The sequence below is a fragment of the Haplochromis burtoni genome, unplaced genomic scaffold (genome assembly GCF_018398535.1).
Source record: "Haplochromis burtoni strain Fernald_Lab_line unplaced genomic scaffold, NCSU_Asbu1 Contig_63, whole genome shotgun sequence".
Taxonomy (NCBI): Eukaryota; Metazoa; Chordata; class Actinopteri; order Cichliformes; family Cichlidae; genus Haplochromis; species Haplochromis burtoni.
Window position 1 is genome coordinate 2,176,486 of NW_024582424.1, and position 12,777 is coordinate 2,189,262.

Below are 12,777 nucleotides of genomic sequence, written 5' to 3' on the forward strand. Positions count from 1 at the left end.
CATACATACATATAAAACTGTATTTTCTTAAGTAATTAGGCTCGTAAATGAATTTCCTCAGTGACCTGAACTTTCACACCCAAATGAGACAAAAGGGTGTAGTTTGCCCTGCGCTCTTGACTGTTACATAAGCACCCTAATTTATTCTATCTAGATCTAGATGACTGCTAATGTGCGCTCTGAGTCTTTCAACCAAGAATGCAAAATCAAAGAACCAAAACAAAAAAAAAGAAAATCAGGTGTTAATAAATTTCTTTAAAAAAAAATTAAAAAGGTGAGCAGCAGAGCACAACTAACAGGTTTTGCTACCAGTAGTTATTAAAGACAATGAGCCATGTCACATGTGGCATTATATCTATGAGAATGACCCAGCACAAATTAACACCATGAAGTGCAGAATCAACAGAAAGCTTGGAAACTTAGGAACAATAACTTCAAGCAGCATTAAACTTCACGTTGGTGTTTCTTTAACTGCTCTGAGGCAAGCACAGCTTTTTAAGGAAGCCAGACTGTTTCAGGCTGATGAAATTCTATCATGCTAAAATACCACAAGTAAAACTCATTTAACCATAAAGACACTACAGTATGTTGAGAAAAAAGGGATGAAGCATGAGAAAATGTGCGTATGATTTTTATTAATCGTAGTATAGGAACTAGCCACTGCAGATTGTTGTGTTCAACTGTCTGCTCAGTTATTTGTTAAAAAATATAATAACACCACCCATTACTACAAAAACATTTAATCAAGGTCTTATCTTAAGATTTTCCTAGATGCTTCATGGTAGTAGGCTATACAGAAAAGCAAAGTGCAGGACTGTCCACTGTTCTATTTCCAGCACACCTGTAATGTGACTTGCATTTCCTCAGTGGGAAAATAATGCAAACATTTAGTGTTCAGAGACATGATTGGTCAACAGCATCTTGTTGCTGGTCATAGTTCAGAGATCACAAATGTGAGTCTTCTGTTGTCAGATGGATTAAAAATAATTAATGTGGACAATATATAATCTCTGGAATGAGAGGATTATTTATTAAATATTTTTTTATTCCTGCTATTACACATTTAAAGGGAACAAATATGGTCAACAACTGAAATTAAACCAGAATATCAAGCTGTAAATCAATCTATTACCAATTATTCTTACTCTTATTCTCTTATTCTTACTCTTAATTAATTGCTATTATAAAAAATAGCAATAAAAACTAGATCTGCACTACAGATTCTAGGGCTTTCTATCTAAACCTGTGAAAGAGGGGTACATCCCATATGTCTCATAGGAAGGTGGTGGAGCAGAAGGTTCAGGGGCAGCTGGATTTTGTAGAAAGCTCATCCCTCCTGACATGTAAGGATTTGGAAATTGGTCAAATTCACTGGTCAAAAAGTCAGATGACTGCTGATTATCAGACCCCTCTAAAGCAGGCAGGATGACTATGTGGAACTTGACTTCTGGGTCTGAAGCATACTTCACATCCAGATAGACCTGTGGTGGAAAAAGAGTCAACATTACCATGCAACCCCATTGATGCAGAACAACATAAAAGTGAAGATAGATAGGCTTACCCACCCGGAGTCTATACTCTACTTTGATGATGTTGCAGTTTAGGATTGAGGTGGTCACAGTGGAAGGTACAGTGATGATCCTGGTGACAGTCTGACCTGCAGAGTGTGGGATGGCTTCACCCTCCTCCTTCAGGATGTCTTTTGTTTCAACTTTCCTTTTCTTATTTGCAAAGTAGCTGTATTTCCTGTACAGACAGTACTTAGGCTTAATGTCACGAGAGGACTTGTTCTGAATTGAAGCCATGACCCTTATGCCTTCTCCTGGAAAAACAACAAGAACAGGTTATACATGAGTGTTACGCTCTGTTTGCCACGAATTTACAAATAATCAACAAACTGGTTACAGAAATATGAAACTTTTAAGTTGCGAGTGTCACTATTACAAAATCAATGACTTGCATTAATTCCACACAGAAGACAAATGCATTTAATTATATGAGTTTAAAGTTTGACAGCAGTACTACAAGGAGAGGACGGTTTGAGGTCATGTACCAAGATTACATTTGGACATTTCCTGGTATGCGTTTAGGAGTGAAGTATTTACATCACATTTAGTTCCTGGTCTTTACTTCCATGGCCTGTGACCTACATTAGATATCATCTTATCTTTAGACCATAAATGTGTTCCATGAGCAAATTGACCTTGAGCTGCACATGTTTCAGCTATAGATGAATTTCAATGTGTTCTATTGCCATTTTCTACTCTAATCCACTATTAGAATGACGTGCAGATTGACTGTGTGGTTCAGTAATGGTTTAAATTACCTTGGCAGAAGCCTGTTTTTGCAATGCTTACATCCATGGCCACAGATCCCGTCGAGAAGAGCTTCATTTTCTTATCAATCATATTTTGCTGTGGGCTCTAACATAAAAAAAGGGTGAATTTTAGAAAATCTGTGTGTGCATGTGTGTATTTGTTCAACAACAATGTAAGGGTACCATCATCACTGCATCGTGGTTTGTCTTTTGGATGAGGGTAAACTCTGCCTTCGCTTTGCTGTCCATTCTCATCGACCGGTTCAGATTTGCCTCGACTGTGTACAAAATCTTTCCACATGAGCCCTTGAAGGAGGACGGCAGGTCTCTGTAAGATGTGGCAACAAAAGGTGCAATGAAACTTAAATGAAAGGATATTGTCATAGAAAATAAAGAAACATGTTTGAATATGTTTATATGGAACACCAATGGAAATAATTTTGTTCAGAAGAAAACTCACTGCACTGGAATCTGAAAGGTGAATGGGTAGACATGGCAGCCAGGAGAAAGCACATTTTTGCCTAAGGAACAATGAATTAGTCAGCATGGTTTTTTTTTATGTCTGATTAAAGGAAGGTTTGTAAATTTGTCTCTGTGACTGTTTTTAGAAGGGCTGCTCATTGAAATAGCAGGTTTGCAAATAGTTCTGAAGAAGAGAGGAAATTACAGAAAGAGAAGAGCAGGATAATGTTATTCCTGCTATTATTGCTGCCATCTTAGTCAAGATTGTACTAACCTTACTAGTTAAAAGGCATTTTTTGTATAAATGATCATTCAAATAAAAGCTTTTCTGTTAACAGTAGCAGATTAATTAAACATACCACGATTTAAAATGATTACAGCATTGTGCTAAATTGAAAGACATTAGCTTACCCATAGATTCCTGAATGACAAACTGCTTGATGCTGAAGTACTTCTCTTTGCTTTGGTAAGTCACAATAGTTTTCCCATAATTTTCAGTCCATGACACTTGAGCTTTTCCCTTCAGCTTCACAAAGAGTGACTGTACTTCACACTCATTAGTTAATTCAAATGTAACTTGTCCCATGAGATAATCACCACTACTGAAAGTGTTGCTTTTGTTTAGGGGATTGTATCCCACTGTAAAGTTCTTAACACTACTTGACATAGTACACTGTTCAAAGCTGCAAGTACAGGAAATGCCAGATAAGCATGAGGAGAGAGGTTTTATGTGTTATGAGGAGGGTTTGTAGGTGCAAGTACACAGAGTTTTGATAATAATTAAACCACAGGGCCCTAAAATATTCATGTTTATTGATAAGAAACATTGTAAATGTCTGCTAGAGTAATTAAATCTTGTGTAAATAAAATGTGTAGGCATGGTGCTTCTATAAATGAAATTATGAAACACTAACCTCGTACTAGTGTGTGTAGGCGCAAATAGCATTATGGACAATAAGGTGTGACTTGCATGGATCATGGAGTTAAACATGTGGTTAAACACTGGAAATGTTGAGTGTTTACTTAAAGGAGAGTGCATCCATATACCAGTGTGTCTAAAGGTAAAGTTACATAAAAAGTCCTCATTATTCTGTGGTCGTAGCCCATTGGCCAAATCTGGCCCATTGTGTTCTCATGCACACCTGTTGGCCAGTCAGGTTTCTATTCATTAGCCACTCCAGCTACAAGGCTCAGACTCCGTGACTTGTTGCCTTTTTTTGGAAGCCCCGCACAGCTCATATCTCAAGTTTTGACACATTCATTTGTTTTGTTTTTTTATTGAAGTGTTATACACCAGGTCTGAGTTTGTATCTGGCACAGATGTGGTGCTGCTGTTAGCAAAGTCTGTCCGGACACAGTCGTATGAAGACATCCCAGAGCAGAGCTTCAAAGTGTTTGGTTAAAGGAGTGCATTTGTAAAAGCCTTTTTTAGTCTTATACATCACTCAAAGGATTTCATAATACATATACCTGTTTACATACACATTCCTTTTACATGCACATTTTTTTTATTCCACACTGGTAATACACTAGGGCCCATTTGTGGGGCTCAGTATATTTGCTGTGGACATGTGGATGTCTCAGAAACAATCTCAGCATTAGGATTATTGTTATGGGCTGTTTATCAGTTTCCCATAAACAGTACTTGAAGAACAGTACAAACACATTTTTTCTTAAACCTCAATACCCATCAGCATCAATATACCGCAGCATATAAAGTGAAATTTATAAATCCATATATTTAGAACAAATTAGCTCTGTGTATTAATGCTGTAGACCAAATAAAAGGATTACTTCAATAGTACCTTTCAAGATAAACATCACACAGTGCTTCCCAACAAAACATTAGATCACAAAAAAAAGCTCAAATAAGCCTGACTACATCTTTTTTAAAACTTAAAACGAACTAATATTAAAAATATTATAATTATAATTAAATATATTCAATGAGTGTATTTTATGGATTCACAGAATCTGCTCCTGCTGGCCCTGTTCTACTCTACAGCAATAAAGATATTTATGCACTGAGTGGCAAAGATTTGATATTTAAAAATCCATCTGTTAAAAATGTATCAAAATACACATCGGTCATGGAAATCTTCTATCATCACACTGATAAAATAAATGAAAACATACATTTTCTCTGAGGCACTAAGTAATGTCTGGAATAAATGTTTTTATAAGTGGCTATATACAGTGATTTTTTGTAGATATCATATCATCTCTGTAACACATCGTGTTACTCCCTTGAGCTATTCAGAATATTTAAATCAGAATCAAAAATAAAAAGAGCCCAGTACCCTCCAAATCTGTAGCCGAGCTTCTAGGACTTTCTGTCTGAACTGTTCAGGGAGGGGTACATGTCATATGTCTCATAGGAAGGTGGTAAGCCATCAACTCCAGGGGCAGCTGGATTTTGTAGAAAGCTTGTCCCTTCTGGAAAGTCAGAGTTTGGAGATGCTTCAAATCCACTGGCTGAATAGTCAGATGACTGCTGCTTATCAGACCCCTCTAAAGCAGGCAGGATGATTATGGGGAACTTGATCTCTGGGTCTGAAGCATACTTCACATCCAGATGGACCTAGAAAGAGTCAGTGCTTATTAGACTCGTAATGCATACTTGATTAAATAAAGATATTAACAAGGCCTGGGAAATACTTTCAGGAAGATGAAATAGGCCTATTCACCCGGAGTCTGTTCTCTAATTTGATGATGTTGCAGTTTAGGACTGAGGCGGTCTCGGTGGAAGGGATGGTGATGATCTTGGTGACTGTCTGGTGACTGACTGTGGGATGGCTTCACCCTCCTCTTTCAGGATGTCTTTTGTTTCAAGTTTCCTTTTCTTATTTGCAAAGTAGCTGTTCTTTCTGTAGAGACAGTACTTGAGTTTAATGTCACGAGAGGATTTGTTCTGAACTGAAGCCATGACCTTTATGTCTTCTCCTGAAAAAACAACAACATCAGGTTAAAGTTCTGTCCTACAATATAATTACATTGATGTTATGCTGCATACAAAGCTGTGGAGCTGTGGATTTCAGTACTGCAAACTTTTAAGAGTTTAAGCTGTGTCATCATCTGTTTGATCTTTGCAGGAATGAGTTCGCAAAGGTTTTAAGATTTTCTATATTTCTGCAAAAATATAACACATTTCACATTTAACCAACATGTGCACTACATGCCTTATCTGTCATCATAGTCTGTCTTCAGTCATAAAAAGATTCCCTGTGGAGTGAATGTATATTTCAGTAATGTGAGATTGCGAGCAAGTCATAATTACCTTGGAGGAAGGCTGTTTTTGGAATGCTTACATCCATGGCCACTGATCCTGATGTGAAGAGGTTCATCTTCTTATCAGTCATATTTTGCTGCAGAGTCTGAGAAGAAAATCACAATTTATGTACATGCAGTGTTAATTCAGGAGTGTAACATATGGCAGTTTGTAAGGGTACCATAAGCTCTCCATCAAGGTTTCCTTTGTGGATGAGAGTGAACTCTGCCTTTGCTTTGCTGTCTTTTCTCACTGAGTGGCTCAGATTTGCCTCCAATCTATACACAATCTTTCCATGTGAGCCCCTGAAGGAGGAGGGCAGCTCTCTGTAAGACAGGACAATACTATTAACAAATCAAAGTGGGTGAGTGGCAGGATATCATTTAAGGAAAAATTGAAAACACTCAAGAGTGCTTATCCTTATAATAATAGTTTTTTAATAAGTAATTATTGGGGGTTGACTTGCACGGTACTTAAAGTTGCAAGAAAAAAAATATGATTGCAGGCAGGGGTGATTCTAGGATCAGAGCTTTGGGGGGTGCTGAGCACCCAGAGAGCTGCTCAGCCAGGCAAGATAATCTTTACTCGTCACGCTGAGACCCTGTCTCTGTCAGTCCCTGCATCCTTAAATGTCTCCAGTTGTACAGAGTTCCCTCTGGATGTCTCCTTAGTGCATTTAAACCCCTGTTCCTTCCTGTCCTCATCGTCTGTTGTCTTCATCTCCGTTATCAGTCATCATAATTTTACCATCTCTGTGCAAGTCTGCAAATTTCTTTATTAAATCATAAGATTCTTAAATTCATCAAGTCTCTCTGTGCCTGGGTCCTCGTCAAAAAAACACGACATCACTGTTTTGTAAATTTTAAGACAAGTTAATTCCCACAATTGTGAAAGAAAAGCAAAAGTCTGTAACAAAACCATCAAATCTGATCAAGGTTATTTAAATGCTGCAAAAGAAGAAGGGATTGGAATAAAAAAATACATATCCTAACCTTAATTACTGGGGGAAAATTATGAATGATGATCATAGTGAGTAAGACGTAAACTGAGTGCATTTTTTGGACAGAGATTCACTTTTAATGTGTATGTATAATATAATACAGATACATAAAAATACACTCCAAAAATAGAGTCCTTGAAATGTACAAATGTACAAAATATTGATAGAAAAATTATAAAAATGGAGGCAACAATGTATACAACGTATGAAAAGATCTTTACTGCAGATACTACTATGGCTCTGCAGATTTTTTATTTTATTTTAACCTATGTCGCCTCACCTTGAGGTTGGAAAATCTGTCTATCACTTTTTGGTGGTCAAGTCTCTCAAGCAGTTTAACAGTTTCTGTTGTGCCTGTCACTGTTCCCTGTCTGTTTTCTTACCTGGTTCTTCCTGACCTTGTACTTTCTCCTCACGTTCCCATCTATCCTCTCTCCCTCTTTGGAATGATAATCACAAATAGACTGTATTCAATTAGATGAAAAAAATATTATTAAGATCACTAATAAAAAAGTCCTCTCTCAGTGTACTTTCAAACAATTTAAAGTTTTAGATTTTAAACTGGCTGTATAAATTTTAATGGGAGCAACAGGGCGGTCAAATGTCGCTGATTTTATTACACAGTAGGACGGATTGTAGCGAACATGTCGGAAAACACGTTTTCAACACTGTAGGTTACCTGGGTGTAAAGTTTTTCAGCTAAAAAGAAACATGGTCTGACTCCTACCAAATTATATAAAGAGTAACTGAAGGTTAAATGCAGCTAATATGTCCTGTTTTAAGCCAGGCACTTACACCTCCGCTCCGCTGCGTCTCAGCCACCATCGCTCTGGCAGCAAGGCGCTAGAGCCAGAGCAGGGGAGGCGAGCTGGAACAAACCATTTTGGGAGGGGGTATCTATACTTTTGTTGTTAAAATGTTACGTCTCAACCAAGTACTGTATGCTTTTTATATTTTTAGTAGTGTGTCACACAAACAGCAAATATTGTCAAAAAAGTAAGAAATCTTTGTGGGTGCTTTGATTCATTTTGGGGGTGCATGAATTCATTGAAAGACATAAGCGTACTTACCCTGAGATTCCTGAATGACAAACTGCTTGATGGTGAAGTATTTGTCTTTGCTGTGATAGGTTATGACGGTTTTTCCGCCTTTCCCTTCAGCTTTACAAAGAGTGACTGTATTTTGCATTCCTGTGACAACTCCAGTGTATTTTGTCCTGTAATATAATCGCCACTAGCAAAAGTATTGCTTTTGTTAATGGGATCATATCCCACTAAAAAGATCTTAATAATATTTGGCATAACGCTATCAAACGCTGCACAGTGCTACAAAAACAGCAAGTGCTAGCACGTGGTTCTCCCGGACCACCTGTTGTGGGATTGTTGGAAAACTTTGAGCAATATATATGATCATGTGATTGAACAGGGGAAATATTAAATATTTACTAAAAGGAAAGTGCATCTAGGTAAGGCTATTAAAAATAAATAAATATAAAATCCTCATTAATTAGTCTATGGTCAAGCCCTATGGACAAATCTGGTCTCACGCATGTTTTAATGTTTACTCGTTTGTTTCTATTCATCAGCCACTCCAGCTACACAAATTGTCTTCTTTGGGAAAGCCACACCCAAGCCCTCTACTCTTGAGCTATGTTTGCTTGCTTGTTTGTTTATTTGTTTATTTTTTACGTGAACTGTAATCTGTCTAGTCTGAGCTGTATGTAGGACCTCACCTAACACATTCAAACTTGGCCTGGAGTTAATCTCAACTAAAAATCTGAAAAGCTGTGTGAGCGGATCTGGCAAAAATGCTGTTCTACCAGGTTGACAAAATCTGTCCCGAGACATGCATATGAAGACCTTCCGAAGCAGGCCGCTATAGAAATGTTTTAGGAAAGAAATGATATGTATGATGTATGAAATATGAGCATGCTGTTTCTGTAAGTGAATGAATGATGAAATTGAAGTAATGCAGTTTCCTCAATGAGGTCACTGTTACCATGTGTACATGTAAACAGCATTACTCACACAGCACGTGGTAGCACGTGATATTCCTAAATCACCTGTTGTGGGTGTGTTAAACTTTACAGTCCCAAGCATGGGTCATGTGACTAAACACAGTGGAAATACTCCCGGGAAATATGAAGTATTTAAAGGTAGTGTTACAGAGTGTAGCCAAAATGAAATCTTTATTCTTCTTATTTGAGATTTTTTAAGGTCTTGTCTTTTTACAAAAGAGATGAATAATATATTTCAACTGTGTTTTCTTCTAATGCTTTCTGGACTAAACTCGACTCATCGTAGCACATGACAATTGAGTGTACTACTTATTATACTGCATGCCATTTCATTGCACATATCATACACCTGATTTGATGCAAACATCATTGAACTTTCACATCAATATAACTATATTATTTTCAATTATTGTGGTGTGCCTTGATGATCTGGTTTGTCCTCTGACAGTTTGAAAATACTATAAGGATGTCAGCAGGTTGTGAATATTAATATTAATCCTGTATTAAACTTGTAAAGAGACTAATATTGATCCTGTATATTTGATTTCAGCAAGTAATTGCAGACTACAGGATGCTGAGAAACCAAAAAGTGAGGGAACTTTAAAACCACACCAACATACCAATATATATTTTTCATTACATGTAATATAGGAGATGTCATTTCTGTCTACCCTAATGACCACTGCAGATTGTTACACACTTTTCATCTTAATTATTTGTTATGTTAGTTGTTAGTTATGGATCATGAAGGGAAAGTGGCAAACAGAGACTGCTCATGTACAGCGCCCTGAGTTCTATGTCTCTGGGTAAGAGGTAAACTGCTAAATTGCACCTTTTCATCCTTAAACCTGCACGCTGCTGCCCTCTATGGGAAATAAGATGGGCTGCAGCATATTTACAACCAGGGCACAGTAGCACAACAGCAAGCTCAACTAGTCTGATAACAAACACAGGCATCAAATTTTAGTTGAAGCTCGTGTGTGTTATTTAATTTATGCAAATACTACATTAGATCACCTTAATGCTAGCACTGATTAAAATGGTTCTAAAAGTCTGCATATGATGGACCGTAAGGGGGTGACATCATTGAGATAATAATAAAAGAATGTTTCTGTTCTGAAAATAATGTTAATAGCAAGTGAGCATTAACCATTTTTTATCTGGAACAAAAAGACGCAACCTACCTACTGTAGGAGCAAATCCGAACTCCCCACCAGCCTCTAACGTTGGCTTGGAGAAAATGTTGACCAGAAATTTTTCTTTATGTTTCCTTAGGTTGATTCAGCATCAACATTTGACCTCATTTTGTCTTAAAGCAGTTTTTCAAAATATATATATATATATGATGTAAAATTCTTTATTTGTTCAACTGAGAGCAGCACTCTGGCGCTGCTCATGAGCTTAATTCACCATGGCAGCTAGTCCCAGATAACGTGGGAGTTGTTGAACTCCAGACCACTTAGAGAAGTTTCCTTCCAGTGAAGTCATTTATTTGGCATAAATTGTAATTAGTATACTGGACTGAAGGAAGTTCAAACCACTGATCTCCCATTAGCGAATAATCTATTTGAGCTACAATCATTCCAGCAACATATCCCCAGGACCACATACACAAAAACATAAACAGATACTCAAAGCCTGAAAATAATGCGGGTCATGCTGTTTCAACTCATAGTTCTTTTGTTTACTATTTACAGTGCAGTCTATTGGTATCACAATCTTTACATTATCTGAGACAATCTCTGAAAGATGCTCTGAAAGAGTGTACTGAGATTAGGTATTTTCTATTTTAACATGAGTTTAAACAGAAAACAAGGAAAGCTTTGATCATTTTTTAAAAGTGAAATTTAAATATGGTGAATTTGATCTCTGGCCCTGAGGCATACTTCACATACAGATAGACCTGTGGTGGAAAACAGATTAGATGTAAGTCTTCCTTTTCTCGAAATCAGAGAGAACAGGAAACTAAAACCATAATTTGCATGGGCTCAGTAAAATTGGACAATAGAAGATTCTCTGTCTTTGCTTCTTTTTCCTCTCAGGTTTGGAGTGAGCTGGCTCCTCAGCTTTTTCCTGGGATCATCCTTGCCATCAGCTCGTTTAATCTGCAGTATTTAAAGAACCTGCACTCTCTGCCAGATCATTGCCTGCTCAGTGGTGGTGCTGCAACACAAGGCTACCAATTTATTCTCTCTCCTCTTGCCGACTAGTCGTTTGGTGTTATAGTCGCTGGAAAAAACTCAAGCTGACTCCTACAAATCCTACTCATCTGAATCCCTGAGCTAGTTTACTTATGCTAAAAGAGAAACACTTCCCTGTCACCCACCTGCCTCTCTAGCCTTCTCTCCCCTCAACTTGCTGTACTAATCAATCCAAGACTACATGACTTCATGCAATCAAAGTAACCCTCACCCATCTCTAGCTTGATCTCTCCTCTTCAGCAGAAATCACTGCGTCACCCCTTTAAAGAGTGCACTCACCTGTTAAACTGTTAGTGAGTCCTGCATTGAAGTCCATATTTACTGACATTATGACTGTTTTGGCACTAAAAAGTACTAAAATCAATCCAACACAAAAATAGCTGAATGGCCTGAAGCAAGTATTTAATGTAAAGAAAGCCTCCTACATAAAATTTTCATGTGTGTTATTAACAGATTTTCTAAAAGGCACATGTCCCACAGTAAGCAGGTAATGAGTGAATCGTTTACTAAGCTGAGATTTTTGGCTGTAATCTTTGTAATCTTTGTTGCTGCAGGATACTTCTGTTGTGTTCACTCGCATATGTGGGATCAGATTCAGGCTCAAACATGTACAAAGGGATTTGTAAAGTTACCTGTTGTGATGCCACAGCTCTGCAATAGAAAAGCCTCACTTCTGGAGCAAGCGATAAGCAGTTTAAGTGTTTTCTTTAATAATTTATACAATATAATAAGTATATTATCAAGTTAGGTTTGCTGTTAGCAAAATTTAAGTTACTTGTGTTCCTAGCGGGTTTGCCAGTGATAATTTTCAAATGCACTAGCTAACTTCTCGGCTAATGCTAATTGAAAGCTCAGACAACATCACTGGCCATTTGCAATGTTGATGATGATGCAGGAAGAACACCAACACGGAGATAACAGATTGTGCGTGGACAACATGCAACATCCATGGTCACTGATCCTGATGTGAAGCGCTTCATCTTCATATCTTCCTCAGTCGTCTTTCTCGATCCCAGTGCGTCTCTACACCTCTCTGCATTAATCATTACTTATTATTATTCGCTGACTCTTTTCCACAGCATGTCTTTTGTGCAGTCTTCCTCCAATCACCTCAATCAGTCGCAACCCCAGTGGCTGTCCCTCCCTGAGCCTGGTTCTGCTAGAGGGTTCTTCCTGTTTTTCCTCCCCACTGTCACCAAAGTGCTTGCTCAGGGGGTCATACAATTGTTGGGGTTTTCTGTTTTCCTTGTATCTTTTTATCTCTTTTGATTATCTTAAATGTACAGCACCTTGCTCAACAGTTTTTGTTTTAAATGCACTAAATAAATAAATTTGATCTTTTATTATTGTACAATATAAAGCACCTTGAGGCACCTTGAGGCAACTGTTATTGTGATTTGGCACTGTATAAATAAAACTGAACTGAATTGAAATCTTATCTTGGCTGTGGAGTCTTACAGGAAAATCACAAACTGGTTACATGCAGTATTAATATTGCATGTACAATGCACC

General features: G+C 37.6%; 1 protein-coding gene and 1 pseudogene across 1 annotated transcript; both read right to left on the reverse strand.

The window, feature by feature from the left end:
- Positions 1-471: 471 nt before the first annotated feature.
- LOC102290789 (arrestin domain-containing protein 3) lies at positions 472-3,488 on the reverse strand. Its single transcript, XM_014333722.2, has 6 exons — positions 3,191-3,488; positions 2,778-2,838; positions 2,501-2,645; positions 2,327-2,423; positions 1,566-1,822; positions 472-1,481 (listed from the first exon to the last, which is right to left on the reverse strand). Exons 1-6 carry the CDS (start codon positions 3,444-3,446, stop codon positions 1,224-1,226), a joined length of 1,074 nt encoding a protein of 357 aa, XP_014189208.2. The 5' UTR covers positions 3,447-3,488; the 3' UTR covers positions 472-1,223.
- Positions 3,489-3,916: 428 nt separating this feature from the next.
- LOC121814585 lies at positions 3,917-6,670 on the reverse strand (annotated as a pseudogene).
- Positions 6,671-12,777: the final 6,107 nt, after the last annotated feature.